Source organism: Muntiacus reevesi, chromosome 2, assembly GCF_963930625.1.
Source record: "Muntiacus reevesi chromosome 2, mMunRee1.1, whole genome shotgun sequence".
Lineage (NCBI taxonomy): Eukaryota > Metazoa > Chordata > Mammalia > Artiodactyla > Cervidae > Muntiacus > Muntiacus reevesi.
In genome coordinates this window covers 83,765,559-83,786,154 of record NC_089250.1, presented here as the reverse complement: position 1 = coordinate 83,786,154, position 20,596 = coordinate 83,765,559, and the positions used below count along the sequence as shown (strand labels likewise).

The window sequence follows — 20,596 nt, the reverse complement described above, 5'->3', positions numbered from 1 at the left end:
ATTTACAAGTGTGTTTGTTGTTGTTGTTGTTTTTGTCTGTACTGTTTTTAACTTCTTTTTAGCTGACAGGTAATTTAGCTTTAAAAAAAATGGTAAGGAACTTGCTATGGAAAGCATATGATATTTTGCAATATAGAGGTTGGATCTGAGGGGTAGGTTTTATCAGTAGCTCTATGATTGTCCTTCTTTTAGGTTGACTATGCCAATTTTAATATAACTTCTTCAGTTATTCACTTAGAAGACTTTAAAAATGTAAAGTTTCCATTTACAGGCAACGTTCGGCATTGGGAGAATGTCTGGCTGCTTTTGCTGGTGCCTTTCCTGTAGCATTTTTAGAAACTCACCTGGACAAGCACAATATTTACTCCATCTACAACACGAAGTCTTCGAGAGAGAGATCAGGTAGCACAGAAGCACGCGTGGTACTTGATATTTGAAGCTAACAATGAGTGACATCTGTTGTATTTTACAACCATGGTTTTTTAATGGGCTCTTTTAATTTATCTCCAATGCTATTTGTTCTTAAGTCTTATTATTTGAAATTTTTTGGAGTGTTTTATACTATCTCCATTGTTTTTCTGAAAGAAAATTAGTTTCTTTTAAATTAATGAACCACAGACAAGTTAACCCTGTTAATAATAAGACAGAATAATCAGCAGTATGCAAAAAATAGGTCACTCTAATTCAGTTATCTCTTAAAGGTAGTCAGCACGTGTATAGTATTCTCATTTGTTATGATTATGGATTCTTTGGAGAAGGAAATGGCAACCCACTCCAGTATTCTTGCCTGGAGAATCCTGTGCACAGAGGAGAGACTGGTGGGCTGCTGTCCATGCGGTCGTACAGAGTCGGACATGACTGAAGTGACTTAGCATGCGTGCATGCATTGGAGAAGGAAATGGCAACCCACTCCAGTGTTCTTGCCTGGAGAATCCCAGGAACAGGGTAGCCTGGTGAACTGCCGTCTATGGGATTGCACAGAGTCAGACACGACTGAAGCGACTTAGCAGCAACAGCCTAGATTCATACTTTGCATTTTTCTCAGTTCACTTGGTATATCCATCTTATTGGGACAGTTTGATTCTATGTGATTTTTTCTAATAGTATTGTCCTCTAAGTCTGATAAACTATATTATATATTAGTTGTTTTCCAAAAGCCTTGCAATCAGTTAGTTCAGCCGCTCAGTCATGTCTGACTCTTTGCAACCCCATGGACTACAGCACGCCAGGCCTCTCTGTCCATCACCAACTCCCAGAACCAGCTCAAAGTCATGTCCATTGAGTCAGTGATACCATACCATCCAACCATCTCATCCTGTGTCAACCCCCTATCCTCCCGTCTTCAATCTTCCCAGCATCAGGGTCTTTTCCAATGAGTCAGTTCTTCGCATCAGGTTGCCAAAGTATTGGAGTTTCAGCTTCAGCATCAGTCCTTCCAATGAATGTTGAGGATTGATTTCCTTTAGGATGGATTGGTTAGATCTCCTTCAGTCTAAGGAACTGTCAAGAATCTTCTCCAATACCATGGTTCAAAAGCATCAATTCTTTGCCGCTCAGCTTTCTTTACAGTCCAACTCTCACGTTCATACATGACTACTGGAAAAACCATAGCTTTGAGTAGACAGACCTTTGTTAGTGAAGTAATGTCTCTGCTTTTTAATATAGTGTCTAGGTTGGTCATAACTTTTCTTCCAAGGAGCAAACGTCTTTTAATTTCATGGCTGCAGTCACCACCTGCAGTGATTTTGGAGCCCAAAAAAAGAAAGTCTGTCACTATTCCCACTGTTTCCCCATCTATTTGCCAAGAAGTGATGGGACCAGATGCCATGATCTTAGTTTTCTCAATGTTGAGTTTTAAGCCAACTTTTTGACTCTCCTCTTTCACTTTCATGAAGAGGCTCTTTAGTTCTTCACTTTCTGCCATAAGGGTGGTGCCATCTGCATATCTGAGGTTATTGGTATTTCTCCCAGCCATCTTGATTCCAGCTTGTGCCTTATCCAGCCTAACATTTCTCATGATGTACTTCTGCATATAAGATAAATAAGCAGGGTGGCAATATACAGCCTTGATGTACTCCTTTCCCTATTTTGAAGCAATCCGTTGTTCTCCGTCCAGTTCTAACTGTTGCTTCCTGACCTACATACAGATTTCTCAAGAGGCAGATCATGTGGTCTGGTATTCCCATCTTTCAGAATTTTCCACAGTTTGTTGTGATCCATACAGTCAAAGGGTTTGGCATAGTCAATAAAACAGAAGTAGATGTTGAGTTCCCCAAACTTGGACAAGAATATTTGCTGTTCACAAATGCATACGTCTCTGTTAATGAGATCATTTTGTGTAATTCATGTTTGTATGGTAGTTACTGGTTACACTAATTTTATAGTGAAAATTTCAAGTAAGAATGTTTTTTAAAAGTTGAATATTTATCATTTACTTTACCTAGTTTATGATTCTAATTTCATATCATAGAGAGGAAGCTAAAGGAAAATATGTTGACTATAACTTAGCAATATTTTTCTAGATAGTTGCACAATATATTTGTAAACAGTAAAACACAGTTAAATTTTGATTATAATATCTGTGTTAGCATGTCTTATTAAGTTGTCTTATTAAGATTTTTGATCTGTTAATATTTTTGCAATGAATCAAGAATGAAGCAGATTATTATTTCATCACAGATCAGGAAATATACAGAGACAATAATTTACCTGCTTATTTTTTATAATATACTATTTTCATAACAAAGCAAAGGAATTGCATTTAATGATTCCCCTTCATTCACTTTTTACTCAAGTCATTCAACATATGATTGTTGGTAGGTGGAGGAGACGTGATACAAAGATGAATATGATTTGGTTCTTTTCCTCTGGGAGGTTCTAGCTGCATCAAGGGAGAGAAACTGATGAATATATGTGATAGAATTCACAATAAAGAACACTGGGGATGCAAAAAAGCAGTTTGAGCTAAGAGCACCTGGGAAGACTTAGCAAAGTTGGTACAATGTGAGCCTTGAAATTAGGGACACTGAAACGCTAGTCCTTAGGAGAAACTTCAAGTACTTTGAGGTAGCAATAGCTTTCAGGGAAGAAAGAGAAAATATGAGGTAAGTATTGAAAAACCAAGAAGAGTGAGGTAGGCTTTCCAGGTCAGGTAAGGAGTGGGGACTGTGCCAGTGCAATAGGGCCCTTTCACTGGCTTTGAAAAGCGGAGTAACATGAGTAGATTTGCATTTGAGAAATCCATCATGATAGAAATAAGAGAGAGGAAGTAGTGTGTGTCACCAATTAGAAAATGACTGTGGTGATTCAGAAGAGATCTGATTGGATCAGGCCCCTTGGATGAAGTTTGTAGTGCTGAGGTTATGAGAAATCCTTGAGATATAAGCATCTCCTATAGGAGATGAAGGAGCCTCACAGCCTAGAATTTCTTCCAGGTTTCTAGCCTGGGTGACTCACCAGACAACATTGTCCTCACCGAGATACTACTAGTACAGTCTCAAAAGGTAGATTGGAGAGGAAAGGTCAAGTTTAAATTTAGACCCATTTGCAGTTTATTGGTTTTTGACACATTCCTTATGAAGTGTGCACACACACACAAAGCTTTAGGAAATATGGCATTGAGAGTTAATTTGCCTGAACAGAATCTCATAGGAATGGCCAGAATTGCCTAGGCAAACATACAAGCTAAGAGAAGTGAGTTCAACACAAATCCCTAAAGAAAACCCACATATAAAAGTTCAGCAAGGTGAAAAGATTTAGTTAAGAAGAGGCTGACAAAATTTAAAAAAGAGTCGAGAAAGACTGAATGCATTGAAGTTAAGGAAAGGGGGATTTTTGAGGAAAAGGGAGTTTTGGTCGGTGATGTAAAATTTTACTTTAGATAAGGATTAAAAAAAAAAATTGTTTAGTGGTAGAAAGCAGAGCATTCACATCTGTGGCTAGGAGAGCACCTGGAAAGTGAACATTCTGGGAGAGACTTAAGCTTATGTTTAGGCTGCCTGGGAGGAGACAGTGGAGAAGGAGCTGAAAATGCAATCCTGAGCAAGGCCTCTGCTGGAGTGTAGTCTTGACATCAGGTCACAGGTGGAGCAGTGAACCTCAGAACTCCTTCCTCTGAAAAGGGGAATAGAGGTGAATGTGAAACCAGATGCACAAATCCTGGCCACATGAGAGCAGGCAGTTGGAGGGAGAGACATCTGATACTCCCGTTTGCTCTGAAGTACAAGGGATGGTCATTTGCTGATCTTCAGCTGGTGGAGTCGGGACTTGGGGGCAGAGAAAGTTTGAAGTAGCTACCATGAGAAGAGGGAGTGGGATCCAGCTGAAGGCGTGCCAGGTCTGGTTGAGTTTTGAAGCTCAGCATGAAATGATTGCTCATGTCTGTTATTAACAGTAGCCATGTGGCTGGTAGGTGACTTCTTTGACTGAACATGTGTCACTTGTATGTGTGTTTCTCTAGCTCTTAATTTGCCTACTAACGTGGAAGATGTTTGTCCAAATATACCATCTTTGGAGAAGCTCATGGAAGAAATTGTGGACTTGGCTGAGTCCGGTATTCGCTACACTCAGATGCCACACGTAATGGAAGTTATTCTGCCCATGCTTTGTAGCTACATGTCTCGTTGGTGGGAGCACGGACCTGAGAATAATCCGGGCAGGGCTGAGATGTGCTGTACGGCTCTGAACTCAGAGCACATGAACACACTTCTGGGCAATATCCTGAAAATCATATATAACAACTTGGGTATTGATGAGGGAGCCTGGATGAAGAGGTTAGCAGGTAAGACTGAGAAGGAATGTGCCATTTGCATTTTGTTTTCAGGAAGGTTCGAAGTACAGAAGACTAGAATCTTCCTCTCTCAGTCTTGATTAATATTTGCTTCTGTACTCAAAAAATATTCTTGCTTATTTCTTTCATGCTGTTCACTGTTCTTAAAAAGAAAAGCAAAACTAGATTTAATCAGACATTGTGTAACTTTCCATATAGTTAGTACATTTAAGTGAGTAAACATTTTCTTAATTTGACCAATCTTGTGAAGATTAATCTTGCTAAGGTTAATCATAACACAGCAATCAAAATTAATGATCTGTAGACAGAGACAAAAATAAAACTGGATTTTGAACTCACCCACTTTTAGTAATCTGTCTTTGCAGGAGTCAGGGAGGATTGCACTATTTATATTGAGTAATTGGAAGCAATTTGAGTGACCAGGCACTAGAGAATGGTTAAATAGGTTGTGTATATCCATATTCCAAAATATTATGCTTTCTTTAAATGTTAAGATTTCAATACTTTATGACTTAGAGAATATTCAGAATATCATGGAGGATTAAAAGAAAGAGTTTTAAAAACTTGAATTTGGAGGTATACACACGAAGTTGTTCATTGACAGAATTCTCGCCCAAATACACCAATGTCTTATTAGTTTGGATAGGGTGATTTTGGTTCATTTTTAACATTTCTCTTTTATACATTTCCCCAATGCATCTATGTTACACTTACAGGGAAAAAATTCATTTTAAAAAAGGCTTAAAAAACAAACTTATCGTTACCAAATGGGAAAGGTTGCTGGGGTTGGGGTGGGGGGAGGAATAAATTAGGAGTTTGGGATTAATGTGTACACACTACTATATATAAAATAGCCAGTCAATAAGAACCTACTCTATAGCAGAGGGAACTCTACAGTATTCTCTAATAACCTATATGAGAAAGGAGTCTGAAAAAGAATAGATATATGTATATGTATAGATGAATCACTTTGCAGTACACCTGAAACTAATACAACATTGTAAATCAATTATACTCCAATATAAGATAAAAATTAAATTTAAAAAATGGCCTAATCAAGCTTACAGCTGTTGTTAACAGCTTCAACTATTACTAAATAAAAAGGCAGTATTATATGTAATCTAACTCTTCCTTTGGAACAAAGATGAAGACAGTTAAAGTGTAATGGCATAGTGGTTATATAGTAGTAGGTATGTGATCTCATAGAATTATTCAGTGTGTATCTCTTCTTTAAAAAAAAAAGAGAGGGCCAGGGGACTTTTTCCATTTGGGAAATTTTCTTCTTTGTGGGAAAGTAATTGATTTCCAAAGTGAATGAATGTCTTTTTTCTAAATTCTCAATTAGCTGCCAGTTTCTTTTTTGAAAACAAGGAAGCACATCAAATTCAATTCAGTAATCATTTTTGAGCAGCAGCTATGTAATTAGGTTTGGGACTAGAAAAGGGGCTGAGGCATGGGCTGAATTCTGAAGGAAGCCATGTGCTGGAGGAGAGGGAGGCTTAATCATGCTACAATTGTAATGACCATCTAATCCTCATTTAATGAATGTTTATGCAGAATGGAATATTAATGTCTGTCTTCAAACAGTGTTTTCCCAGCCTATTATAAATAAAGTGAAACCTCAGCTCTTGAAAACTCATTTCTTGCCATTAATGGAGAAGCTCAAGAAAAAGGCAGCGATGGTGGTATCAGAAGAGGACCATCTGAAATCTGAGGCCAGGGGAGATATGTCTGAAGCTGAACTTCTCATCCTAGATGAGTTCACCACACTGGCCAGAGATCTCTATGCCTTCTATCCACTCCTGATTAGATTTGTGGACTATAACAGGTAGACCAGCAGTCCCGAACTTTTTTGGCACCAGGAACTGGTTTCATAGGAAATAATTTTTCGATGGACCCAGGGTTGGGTTGAGGGTGATAGTTTCGGGATGATTCAAGCACATTACATTTATTGTGTACTTTATTTCTATTATTATTGCATAGTGATATATAATGAAATAATTATGCAACTCACCATGATGCAGAATCACTGGGAGCCTTGAGTTTGTGTTTCTGCAAATAAGGGCTACTTCCCTGGTGGCTCCATGGTGAAGAATCTGCCTGCTAATGCAGAAGACATCGATTTGATCCATGAGTCGGGAAGATCCCTTAGAGAAGGAAATGGCAACTCACTGTAGTGTTCTTGCCTGGGAAATCCCATGGACAGAGGAGCCTGGTGGGCTACAGTCCATGGGGTCGCAAAAGAGTCAGACACGACTTAGTGACTAAGCAACAACAGCATAAACAGAGTACACAACAAAGATCTCTCACATGTGCAGTTTACAGTAGAGTTCTAATGCCACTGATGCTGTGACAGGAGGCAGAGCTCAGGCGATAGTGAGAGTGATGGGGAGCAGCTGTAAATACAGATGAATCTTTGCTCACTTGCCTGCAGCTCGCCTCCTTCTTTGCAGCCTGGTTCCTAACAGACCATGGATTGGTAACAGTCCATGGATTGGGGACCCCTGAGGTGGAATGCTCAAAAGTGATTTAATGTCTCTAATTCAGTCATAACATTACTGGGTTCATATGTCCCAGTGGAATTGCTTCATTCACTTCCAGCAATGAGATTTTGCATGAGGATGACATTACCAGATGTTTGTAGATAAGTGAATTTCGGCAAGCAAAAATTACAATTGGAGATCCCGTTCTGGAGCAGTCCACCTCTCACATGTGAAAGCTAGCAGTTTGTCGGTTACAATGTTTACATTATTTTAAACATTACAACTGTACACTGATCCATTTATGAGCTCTGTGGGCAAGTGCGATTGCCCTCAGTTTACTTGGTTTCAAACTTAACTTTGGGAAGTGATTTTTTTTTATTAACTTGAAGAAGTAACTGAGGTACCACTTTATTATATGATCCAGGGCAAAGTGGCTGAAAGAGCCTAACCAAGAAGCAGAAGATCTTTTCCGCATGGTTGCTGAGGTGTTTATCTACTGGTCAAAATCCCATGTAAGTAGAAAAATATTAACAGTGCTTATATGTTAAGGACTTTCAAAATTTAACCAATTTTCCAATCCCCTTAGTTAATACCGATCACAGTTTCTCAAGCTCGTCTCATATGTATCATTAAACTGGTGAGGAGAGAGACAAGGTTTCCCTGGGGAGTTTGAGGCAGTATAGCCTTCTGTTGAGTTTTGTAATTATTCTTCAGTCACAGAGATTTTTAATTGCCCTGAGTATTTATTATAAGCAGTAGGTTTTTAGATGAATGCCCATGATACTTTTAAGAATAAGAAAAAATCTCAATATGTGCTTTTGAATTCCATGAATATATTTAAAACACAAATCTTTTCAGTTCAGTTCAGTTCAGTCACTCAGTTGTGTCTGACTCTGCAACCCCATGGACTGCAGCACGACAGGCTTCCCTGTCCATCACCAACTCCCAGAGCTAACTCAAACTCATGTTCATGGAGTCGGTGATACCATCCAACCACCTCATCCTCTGTTGTCCCCTTCTCCTCCTGCCTTCAGTCTTTCCCAGCATCAGGGTCTTTTCCAGTGAGTCAGTTCTTTGCATCAGGTGGCCAAAGTATTGAAGTTTCAGTTTCAACATCAGTCCTTCCAGTGAATATTCAGGACTGATTTCCTTTCGGATGGACTGGTTGGATCTCCTGGTAGTCCAAGGGACTCTCAAGAGTCTTCTCCAACTCCATAGTTCAAAAGCATTAATTCTTTGGCACTCAGGTTTTTTTTATAGTCCAACTCACATCCGTACATGACTAGTGGAAAAACCATAGCTTGGACTAGATGGACCTTTGTTAGCAAAGTAATGTCTCTGATTTTTAATATGCTGTCTAGGTTGGTCACAGTTTTGTTTTGTTTTTTCCCAAGGAACAAGTGTCTTAATTTCATGGCTGCAGTCACCGCCTGCAGTGATTTTGGAGCCCCTCAAAATAAAGTCTCATTGTTTGTTTCCCCATATATATTCTAACCCAAATTTTTAAAGGTGAAACTATATAAGTATCCATAATAGTAAAATTAGAATGTTAATATGAGCTGGATTAAAATTGAGGCTTAGTCTATTCGTTGTCCTCAATAGAAATCTTCTATTACTTATCAATTATTAATATATGTAGATGCTTACTATGAAGCTCTTTTGTTCAGGTTTTGCTTTCTTAAAAAAGAAGGACATACAGCTATATTGTTAGCCTGTCTATTAAAACTCTATGGTTTCTGCTCTTATTCCATATTTGCTTTAACTACTACCACAGCTTAAACACTTGACTTTGCTGGTGTTTTTATGTTCCTAAATTTAAAGTGAATAAAATAATGTTAGGGTACATGAAAAAGTACTTAAAATATCTGACAGAAAGTTGTGTTATAGTTGTGCTTGCCCTTAGTAATTCTGTGTTTATTCCAAAAGCAGTACATATGCTTTTCATCAAGTAGTTGGAGTTCGAGTATTCATTTTAATCCCCTGGTGGCTGTGTGACTTGTTTACTTAAATTTCCTAAATCTTAGTTTTCCCATCTTTAAAGCACTCATATTTCTATCATAGTTCCCAGAATTGTTGTTCCCAGCCAGGCACCCTCACTGGATATTCAACAACTATTTGTTTCCTTTCTTTATGTCTTATATATTAAATTACTACTTATCTTGGTAGAAACTTTGGGGTCCTGTGTAACTTCTAATTATTTGAACTTCTTATCTCTGTGGTTTTAATTGAAACTTCCTTTGGAACTTCTCAGAATTTCAAAAGGGAGGAGCAGAACTTCGTGGTGCAGAATGAAATCAACAATATGTCTTTCCTTATTATGGACACCAAGTCAAAGATGTCCAAGGTATGCTCTATAATCTGTTTTATGTTCTAGGAAATGTTTGAATATAATGTTCATTTGTTGAATAGGTTGATATTTTTTAGATCTTGAAGGTTTATACCTGGAATTTGATAGGTTTGATAATATTGTTTACTGACTAAACACATACCAACACAGGTTTGAGGATACCTAGGACTTGTAATCAGGTGTGGTAAGATATATAGACATGGAAATGACTATCAGGGAGGAAGAAGATTTTATTCACAGTCCCTGGAAGCAGAAGGGTCAGTCATGAGGCAGAGGGAGGAAGGGGAGAATGTGAACAAGAACCTTTATTATGGTTTCTATGGGAAGGAGCAGGCAAGGTAGGATAAGAAGGTTTAGAATTGGATGGTTTGAATAATTTCAGTGGGCTCTGGAATTTTGGGACTGTTCCTATTTGTCTGGTGCCTGGTCCTTGGTGATGACGGCAGGTGGACTGAGGTTCAGGTAAAGGAAGTGATTGGAAGACAAGGACTCTGGATTGACTGGTTTGTCTGTGAAAGATATGCTTACAGGCAAGTAATTTTGTATCACTAGGAATTGACTAGCTCTGGGAGGAGCAATCAAAGATCAGCAAGGCCCAAGATATCAAAGCATCAGAATAAATAAGGCATGCTTAATAGACGTACACATTCACAAAATTGCCAGTCAGTATGATGTACATATAATTAGTCAATGATATGTATTCATCAAGGGTAAATATATGTATGTATATACACCTCAAAATAATTAGCTGCATAGTTTAAGAAAGAACCACATGATAAATTCCAAATTTTTATACATGAAATGGAAATGTTTGTTTTCTCTATCACTCAAGTTGGGGACTGGCATGTGTACATAGTTGCTCAGTCATTTCCAACTCTGCAGAGGACCTTTCAAAACACTGAAAAACATATGCTTTTATCATTTGCATTACCACTAAATAAGAAGATGAATATATTACATGGGATAGCACACAAGGTATGCTAGTGAATGGTCAAAGATGCAAAATAGTATGACACTCTAGCCAAGGAAATCAGTCTCTGCCAACTCAACAAATTACTGAAGAGTGATGCCTTGGGAGAAGAGAGATGATACCCCAGAATCCCAAGAGTTCATCTGATTTGTTTTGTTAATGATCACTGGGAAAATAAAACAGCATCACCCAATACTCTAGTCTTATTTAGAGTTGTAATTACATGTATTTGACATGACTAGACATGAACTTGAATCTAATGCTAGCTGAAGCTTGACATCTCTAGTTGTCTGACTGCTATGGATTATTATTTTGTGTGTCTATGTTATTGAAACTCTCATAAAATATGATAAATTTTCTTTTCTCTGGGAAGACAATAAGCCTGAAGAGTAAGGAGTTACTCCTTTGGAAGATGGTATACTAAGAGTATACATTTCACAGGGGTATTTTGAATTGAAAACTGTTAGTGAATCACTTTGCTTTGTCATTATGTTGTCAGTTTAGACCAGTGTTAACAGAAGCATAGAGAGAGGCCATAAGAGGTCAGGGATTCTTCAATATTGGCAAATCAGTCAATGTGATACACCACATTAACAAAGTGAAACATAAAAACCACATGATTATCTCCATAGATACATTGAAATCCTTTGATAAAATTTGACATCCGTTTATGATAAAAAAAAAAAAAACCTTTAGAAAGCAGGCATAGAAGAAACATACCTCAACATAATAAGAGCCATATATGATAAACCCACAGCAAACATTATCCTCAGTGATGAAAAATTGAAAGCATTTCCCCTAAAGTCAGGAACAAGACAATGATACTCACTCTCATCATTACTATTCAACATAGTTTTGGAAATTTTAGCCACAGCAATCAGAAAGGAAAAAGAAATAAAAGGAACCCAGATTGGAAAAGAAGAAGTAAAACTCTCCCTGTTTACAGATGACATGATCCTCTACATAGAAAACCCTAAAGACTCCAGCAGAAGATTTGAACTGTGGTGTTGGAGAAGACTCTTGAGAGTCCCTTGGGCTGCAGGGAGATCCAACCAGTCCATCCTAAAGGGGATCAGTCCCGGGTGTTCATTGGAAGGACTGATGTTGAAGTTGAAACTCCAGTACTTTGACCACCTGATGCGAAGAGCTGACTCATTTGAAAAGACCCTGATGCTGGGAAAGATTGAGGGCAGGAGAAGGGGATGACAGAGGATGAGATGGTTGGATGGCATCACCGACTCAGTGGACATGGATTTGGGTAGACTCCAGGAGTTGGTGATGGACAGGGAGGCCTGGCGTGCTATGGTTCATGGAGTCTCAAAGAGTCGGACACAACTGAGCAACTGAACTGAACTAAATCAATAAATATAGTAAAGTTGCAGGATATAAAATTAACATACAGAAATCCCTTGCATTCTTATACACTAACAGTGAGAAAACAGAAAGAGAAATTAAGGAAACAATTCCATTAAATGAAAAGAATAAAATACTTAGGAATAAATCTACCTAAAGAAACAAAAGACCTATATATAGAAAACTACGAAACACTGATGAAAGAAATCAAAGAGGACACAAATAGATGGAGAAATATACCATGTTCATGGATCAGAAGAATCAATATAGTGAAAATGAGTATACTACCCAAAGCAATCTATAGATTCAATGTAATCCCTATCAAGCTACCAACAGTAGTTCTCAGAGAACTAGAACAAATAATTTCACAATTTGTATGGAAATACAAAAAAACCTCAAATAGCCAAAGCAATCTTGAGAAAGAAGAATGGAAGAGGAATCAACGTGTCTGACTTCAGGCTATACTACAAAGCCACAGTCATCAAGACAGTGTGGTACACAATGACAGAAACATAGATCAAAGGAACAAAATAGAAAGCCCAGAGATAAATCCACACACCTATGGACATCTTATTTTTTACAAAGGAGGCAAGAATATACAATGGAGAAAAGACAATCTCTTTAACAAGTGGTGCTGGAAAAACTTATCAACTGCTTGTAAAAGAATGAAACTAATACACTTTCTAACACCATACACAAAAATAAACCCAAAATGGATTAAAGATCTAAATGTAAGGCCAGAAACTATAAAACTCCTAGAGGAAAACATAGGCAAAACACTCTGTGATGTAAATCATAGCAGGATCCTCTATGACCCACCTCCCAGAGTAATGGGAATAAAAGCAAAAATAAACAAATGGGACCTAATGAAACTTAGAAGCTTTTGCACAACGAAGGAAACTATAAGCAAAGTGAAAAGACAACCTTCAGAATGGGATAAAATAATAGCAAATGAAGCAACTCACAAAAGAATTAATCTCAAAAATATACAAGCAACTCCTGCAGCTCAATTCCAGAAAAATAAGCGACCTAGTCAAAAAATGGGCCTAAGAACTAAACAGACATTTCTCCAAAGAAGACATACAGATGGCTAACAAACACATGAAAAGATGCTCAACATCATTCGTTATCAGAGAAATGCAAATCAAAACCACAATGAGGTACCATCTCATGCTGATCAGAATGGCTGCTATCAAAATGTCTACAAATTATAAATGCTGGAGAGGGTGTGGAAAAAAAGGAACCCTCTAACTCTGTTGGTGGGAATGTAAAACTAGTACAGCCACTATGGAAAATAGAGTGGAGATTCCTTAAATAACTGGAAATAGAACTGCCATATGACCCAGCAATCCCACTGCTGGGCATACATACGGAGGAAACCAGAATTGAAAGAAACACATGTACCCCAATGTTCATCACACCACTGTTTATAATAGTCAGGACATGGAAGCAACCTAGACGTCCATCGGCAGATGAATGAATAAGAACGCTTTGGTTCATATACACAATGGAATATTACTCAGCTATTAAAAAGAACATGCATTTGAATCAGTTCTAATGAGGTGGATGAAACTGGAGCCTATTATACAGGGTGAAGTAAGTGAGAAGGAAAAAACACCAATACAGTATATTGATCCATATGTATGGAATTTAGAAAGATGGTAACAATGACCCTATATGTGAGACAGCAAAAGAGACACAGATGTATAGAACAGACTTTTGGACTCTGTGGGAGAAGGCAAGGGTGGGATGATTTGAGAGAATAGCATTGAAACATGTATATTATCATATGTGAAATAGATCACCAGGAACTCGTTATGAACAGAGATTGAGACCAAATACAAACACCAACCAAGAGACAAATTGTCACATATCAAGTCTTGAGCTAGTCCCTCAAGCAGGGATAATCACTATGTGTATGGAGTACCATTTCTAAAATTAGAAGAGGATTGTAAGTTGGCCAGCAGACCAATATGGAATAAGGTAATCTGGAATAGGGAAGCTCAGTTTGACCTAAAGCAAAATATCTGTAGCCTAGAGAGAGACTAGTGTATAGATAATTGGCCATAATACTTGGGTAGTTCTAGTTTTCTTATTTTTTGAGAAACCTGCATGCAGTTCCACAGTGCTTGAACCAATTTGCATTCCCACTAATAGTGCACAAGGGTTCCCTTTCTTCCACTTTGTCGCCAAAACTTGTATCTTTTGTCTTTTTGATGTATAGTCTCACTTTTATACTTCATATATCTAAAAATGTTTAAATCATCTATAATTTTGGTTGTTTCTACTTTGGGAGAGTTGTAGGCCTTTTCAGTGGGAGAAAACTAGAAAATTCTTCCCTTTTTCTTGGTCCTCTATTAAATTTTAGATCATTTTAGGTGAAATTGTTGGAGCTATGTTTGTGGTGTGTGTGAAAGAAAGATAGAAATACACACACAGAGATTTATTTTAGATAGAATTTATTTGTCCTACTTTCCTCCTTAACTATGCTGTTGACAGAAATAATAAGCAATCTAATAATAGAAATAAACAGGAATTTTATCAGAACCAAACAACTGTAACCTGGGAGACACAGATTCAAGAAGCACTTGTCAGAGTTATGTTCTGCCATACTGCAAAATGCAGGAGACTAATAAAGGCAAACACCAGAAAATTACTTAAATTGTTTGTCAAGAATTATGATTGGAGCTGGCAAGAAGTAAGTGTGCTTGCTAAGTAAGGATTGATTGGGATCTGAAATAGTTGCATAGTTACCAGAGGAGGTCTTGAGACTATAAGGCTGGAGACTATAAAAGCTGGAAGCTGCTAGCAGATCTTGTTTTGAGGGTGGCTGGTGGTGTCTTTGAGTCTGGTACAGTTAGAAAATTCATGTTCTCAGTAATTTAGGATCGTGTCTCCCATCACATTCACTGTGGCCGCTGAGCTCCATTTTGGATGCCTGAACGATTGTTACTCTATTTTAATTTTTTAAATGTATTATTTTCTTTAATAGTTAAAGCAGATGTGCAATGAGTGTTTGACGGGCCACAAAACAAGCTGTTCTGGTTAACGTAAAATTTCAGTTAAATTATGTATGACTTAAGAATGACTTCCCCAGATCTCAATATCTGAAATTTTCTTTCATCAGTGCCTACATATTGACCATGTTATTGTGTATTCATGTCTGATTCAAATGTTAGGTAATGGATTGAAAATAAAATATGCACATTCAGTAACTATAGCAGTTCGGGTTCAAATTATTGAACAGCTCCTATGAGTCAGGCACAGTGCTTAGTTCTGTATACAGAAAGGAACAAAATAGGTTTGACTACTTCCCTAATGGAGCTCCAAAGTCTGGGGAGGAAATGCACTGAACAAGCAAAACCAACACATACAGATGTCCATGAGGATATTTGGTTTTTTGTATATTTAATTTCTTCATACCAACAGTGGACTATTATCATCCATAAATGTTCAAAGATATATTAACTATTCTTTTCGGTTTACAGATTTCCTGTGGTATAGAAAACAAGATTACATAATATTTTGAGCATAAGTAGAATTAATTTTTCTAATATTTCTCAAAATTGAACAATGTAGAGTTGCCTTTAGTGTTGATTTAAACTATTTTTATTATAAGGTCACCTAAATATTTATAAATATCAAACCAAGTTAAAGTTCCATTTACTTATACAGCCATAAAGCTGAAAGATCTTTAAAAGTTAAAAATCAAAGAAAATTTCAACACCAATAAAATGTAGGTTTTAATGTGTTAATATTTAGTAATATTGTTTTTCTAAGACCAGACTACCAGTGTTGGATAGAAATATGTTTGCGTAATTTGTTTAATTTTTAGGATGGCGGTTCCTCATATGGGTTGATTATTTTAATTACTGTGGCTATGTTTCCTTTTAGCAAAGAGCTCATTCAAAACCACTAATTCATTATTTTTATAGATTAATGAATTTAAGAGTAGAAGTAATTATTCATTGTACTTTTTTATGAAACTTAGAATAATCTCTTACAAATTGGTACAGATAAAAGTGGGATCTATGCAATAAGTGGTCTTCCCAAGTGGCGTTAGTGATAAAGAATCTGCCTGCCAATGCAAAAGACATAAGAGACATGGGTTTGATCCCTGGACCAGAAAGATCCCTAGAGTAGGAAATGGCAACCCACTCTAGTATTCTTGCCTAGAGAATCCCCATGGACAGAGGAGCCTGGAGGGTCGCAAAGAGTTGGACACGACTGAAGCTATAAATACATCTCTTTGGAAAGTGAATATGGTTCTTACTACTATGGCTCAGATTTAATACATTATATATATATATCAATATATACTATATATGTAATGATATGTTATGTGATATAATATATATGATATTATTAACATATCAGCTACTGTCACTACATGATTTAAGTTGTTTCAAAACTTTTGCTATGCAAAAAACTTCTTTCAGTATCATGTTGTGATATATTTTGCCTTCTTTGGGGGAAGACAAATCATTTGTATATTAAATTATTTTCTGTTTTTTTATCAGCTCAAAACTGTTGCACTATATCATTATCATAAAAGTATCTTTAATGTTTGATTTTTTGCTACAAAGAAATTTAGCATATATGAACAAAGGTATATGGGACAGTTGTTTTAATTTTAGTCTTTGAATGTACCCTCTAAATAGAAAAAAGGATCCTCACTACCCAGTGAAAAGTAGACTCTATAATTTGAGGTAACCCTAGCACAGGCATGGTTTCAACAGAATTACAAGAGAACTCTGAAGTATCATGGTTGTGCTCAGTTGTAAGCAAGTCATCCAGAGATAATCCTAAATATTTAAGTAACACTGATTAGTATATTATTAATATGTCTCTTTCTGTTAGATGGGGATTAAGGCCTTAGAGAGACAAGTGTTCAGTCTATGTAACAGTCTATGTAAAACACAAATAAGTGTTTGAGAGTTTTATATATGCTGGGTGTATGCAACAAAGCAAGCATTTGTCAAAGCAAAACCATTTATTCTTACATTTTTTTCCTCTTAAGCATTGATAATTATATAGCATATAGTATCTGAAATTACCATGAATTTTTCATACATCTATATGCCTCTCTAAAATTACAATGTGCAGTTTCCTTCTGAAATTATATAGAAGAAATTCCCTGTTGGTCCAGTGGTTAGGACTCCACACTTCCACTGGCGGGGGCTTTGGTTGAATCTCTGGCCAGGGAACTAATATTCTTCAAGTCACATGGTGTGGCCAGACTAAAAACAAAAACAAACCAACAAAATAATAACCCTTTTTTGTTCTTTAAAAAATAATTATATAGAAATGCCTACTGGGGAATTACAGTGACTTGAGAATCTGAGAGTAGGACTCAAAAACAGCAAGAGATGCTGAAAAGGAAAGAGAAGAGGTATCCTCAGTAGGATTTTCAAAAACAGGGACCAGCAGAAAATGAGGAAGATGAAAACCACAGTCAGTTAGAAAAGGCTCGTGAATCCTGAGACAAGAAATTGTTGCAGATTCCAATGTTTGTCTTTGTTCCATAGGCAGCTGTTTCTGATCAGGAAAGGAAGAAAATGAAGCGCAAAGGGGACCGATATTCCATGCAGACCTCTCTTATTGTGGCCGCTCTGAAGCGGTTACTGCCCATTGGGTTGAACATCTGTGCCCCTGGGGACCAGGAGCTCATTGCTCTGGCCAAAAATCGCTTTAGTCTGGTAAGGCTCCTGTTCCTCCCATTGGGAAAGATCATTTGACCTCCAGTTCCTCAAGTGTTTGGATTCCTTTGTCTCACTCTTCTGTGTCAATGTTTCTTTTCATTGAAGGCTTTATTAACCAGTCTTTCTATATAGGCCCTAGGACTCAGATACAGAGATGGCCTAATATTTTTTTGGAGGCTGTTTTTATTTCTAAATTATGTTAATAACCTCAAGGGTATATTCACACACCAAATGGAAAGATGGCAACAAGTCACTAGTAGTGGGGGAAGAAATGGATTTCATATAAACTCCTATATCAAATTTGTGATGAGAGGTATCTGCAGATTTATGATGGGTATTTTTTCATAAATGCATAATGTGTTAGGTTAGGTGCATAATGTGTTATGCTGATCGTGGGTGGATACGATGTTGACTTTTAAATCAGTTTTTCTCCTTTGTGAGCATCAAGATTGAAGTTCTCAAGATTTCTTGATGGCCTTCAACTTTCCTCTATGGCTACACATAGAGAATGCAGTTTTTTGAAAATAGGCATGCTATGTTATATACATGTAAAATAAAAGGTATATTCTCCCTCCCACCCTGAGGAGCCTCTCTGTATCTCCACAGTTTTGAGACCCTCCTGTGAGCAAGTTGAAGGGAGGTTGTGGCCACGGGGGCTGCAGGGATGCAGGCCTATTGGCTGTTGTTTAATATTTGCTTCTCAGACTTTGCTCCTCATGATTACTGGATATTTGTAGATGTTATTGGCTAAAATGACTTCATGGAGATTTTAGAGACCTTACTGGAGACCTTCTTATGAAACCTAAGGGAATATGCCTCTGTTCTACTTCTTGTGACCTGGAAATTGAGTTGCATTAAATCTAGTGAACTTTCAGTGAAGTTCAGTTAAGTGGTTGTCTTGTTTCAAGTCCCAGCAATATCAAAGAATTACCTGAGCGATAATCCCCCAGATTTATGGCATGTATTAAATCCTATAAAGATGTTTGTTCAGACATAGACTATTTCAAAAGAAGTTGGAGTTATTTCTATTGACTTGTGACCATGGATGCATTATAAGACTTCTTTTAGGTAACATTTATTTCTTGACAGAAAGACACTGAGGATGAAGTTCGAGATATAATCCGCAGTAATATTCACTTACAAGGCAAGGTAAGCCCAATATTATTCAAAAGGACCCTTAGCACCTATAAACTATATAGTTAATCTCTCTTTAGAAGAAATACTCCAAATAATGTTACTTTAACAAGTAAGATAGTGAAAATATATCATCTTAATCATTCATTATTCTGCTTGCAAATCCTTTTGAATTAATGTCTCTCAAAATAACAAAAGACGTATTTCTAAAGTAGATCACCAGAGACTGTCAAGCTTTGTTTAAAAAAAAAAAAAAAAGGATGGAGCCAGTTGAAATAAAAGTTGGGAATTTCCTTCATACAGCTGAATTTGAGGACTTTTGTGACAACAGAGGCAGTTGTCTATGAAAATTTGATGTTTTACACCTAGTTCTCAGAAATGAAATATTTATTTAAAAGTCATTAGCACATAGGAGATAGTAAGAATTACTGTAATAGGAAAGCCAGTGTACATTTAGAAGAGAAACATGAATGGAAATCATTATAACATCTAGTTTTTAACTGTGGGTAAAATGTTTGCTCTAAGTAGTTTTTGTAGTCAAAGTATTTACCATTATTTGGAAATGCTTTCATAGTAGTGGATAAACTATTCATTTGTTTACTGGACCAGTTATTTAATATGAGATGTCTTGCAGTTTGTTATTTTGACTCAACTATTTGCTTCTATTCAGATGTCCCTTCTGAGGATTTTTTAAATTATGAAAATGTCCAGATGTCAAAAAGTATTGATTATAGTATAATGTATTCCTTTCTGGGTATTAAAATGTTTCTTTGCAAAGATCCAAGCCATATTCATTTTTTAACACTTCAGAATATAATGTGATAAAGGTGTGACATGCTTTTGCAATATTTGCAATGCACAGAAATTATTTAGGGCAGATTTCATGTGCACTTGTTTATGAACTCTGTCATTCATCTAATTTTAATTTTAACAGAGTAGGAGTTTAATTCCCATACAAGCTTGATGTCTTTGCAGATAAAAGCAAAAAGATTTTGAACATTATTCAAAATATTTATAAAGCCTCCAGCTGAACCTCAAGTTTATACATGAATGTTTCATGTGTCGCTGAAAGGATCTCAAGATTTCTAGGGAATTTGGGCCCATGCTTTGAGAACCATAGTCCCAAATAGAGACAGGAAGTATTTAGTACCTCTTAAGTAGGTGTTTATACCACTCTAAGGAAACAGCAAATAAAAAGTTATGTCTTGGATAAGCAGGAGGAAATCCTTCCATGATATTCTAGAGGTTACTTATAGGAATACTTTGGACAATGTATGTTGTATATTGTGGTATCAGGAAGAAAGAGAAGAGCTGAGAAGGATGAACATGTATAATCAGTATTTCATCTCCCAATGAATAAAACCTGAAAGTAAAGACATAATAAATACTTATTCTTTGTGACATTTCATTACAGAATTTTTATACTAAGGGTTGGGCCCTCATATATATGGATTTACAAACAATGAGTTCTTTTGTTCTCAGCTCCTTCTTGAACACATTGTCTTAAAATTGTAGGACTGGTAATCCTAGGGACAAGAGGGGGTAATTTTATATTTAAGAATAAAATCTGTAAGTCCAATAGTCCTCAGATGAAAAAAAGTATATAAAGAAGAAGCATTTTGTTTTATCAAAGGACAAATAGGTGTTGACAAGTCATTCAGTGTACAAAGTTCTGCCTCCGACTAGATAAAAGTTATTTTTTTGAAACATTCAGGCTCTGCTTTCTCTGGCTAGGAGTTGTAAAGCTTTGGATGTTGTTGATCTAATTCTGCTTCATTATTCTCCATCTCCCATGTTGAAAGGAAATATTTAATGGGA

General features: G+C 36.7%; 1 protein-coding gene across 1 annotated transcript in view; it reads left to right on the top strand.

Annotated features, from left to right (window-relative positions):
* Positions 1–20,596, top strand: part of RYR2 (ryanodine receptor 2) — an 813,831-nt gene that overhangs the window by 661,138 nt on the left and 132,097 nt on the right. Inside the window, exons 67-73 of the mRNA XM_065922240.1 lie at positions 272–402; positions 4,460–4,780; positions 6,377–6,617; positions 7,697–7,784; positions 9,524–9,616; positions 17,471–17,641; positions 18,734–18,793. Of these exons, the coding sequence (XP_065778312.1) occupies positions 272–402; positions 4,460–4,780; positions 6,377–6,617; positions 7,697–7,784; positions 9,524–9,616; positions 17,471–17,641; positions 18,734–18,793 (1,105 nt within the window). The remainder of the gene's footprint in view (positions 1–271; positions 403–4,459; positions 4,781–6,376; positions 6,618–7,696; positions 7,785–9,523; positions 9,617–17,470; positions 17,642–18,733; positions 18,794–20,596) is intronic.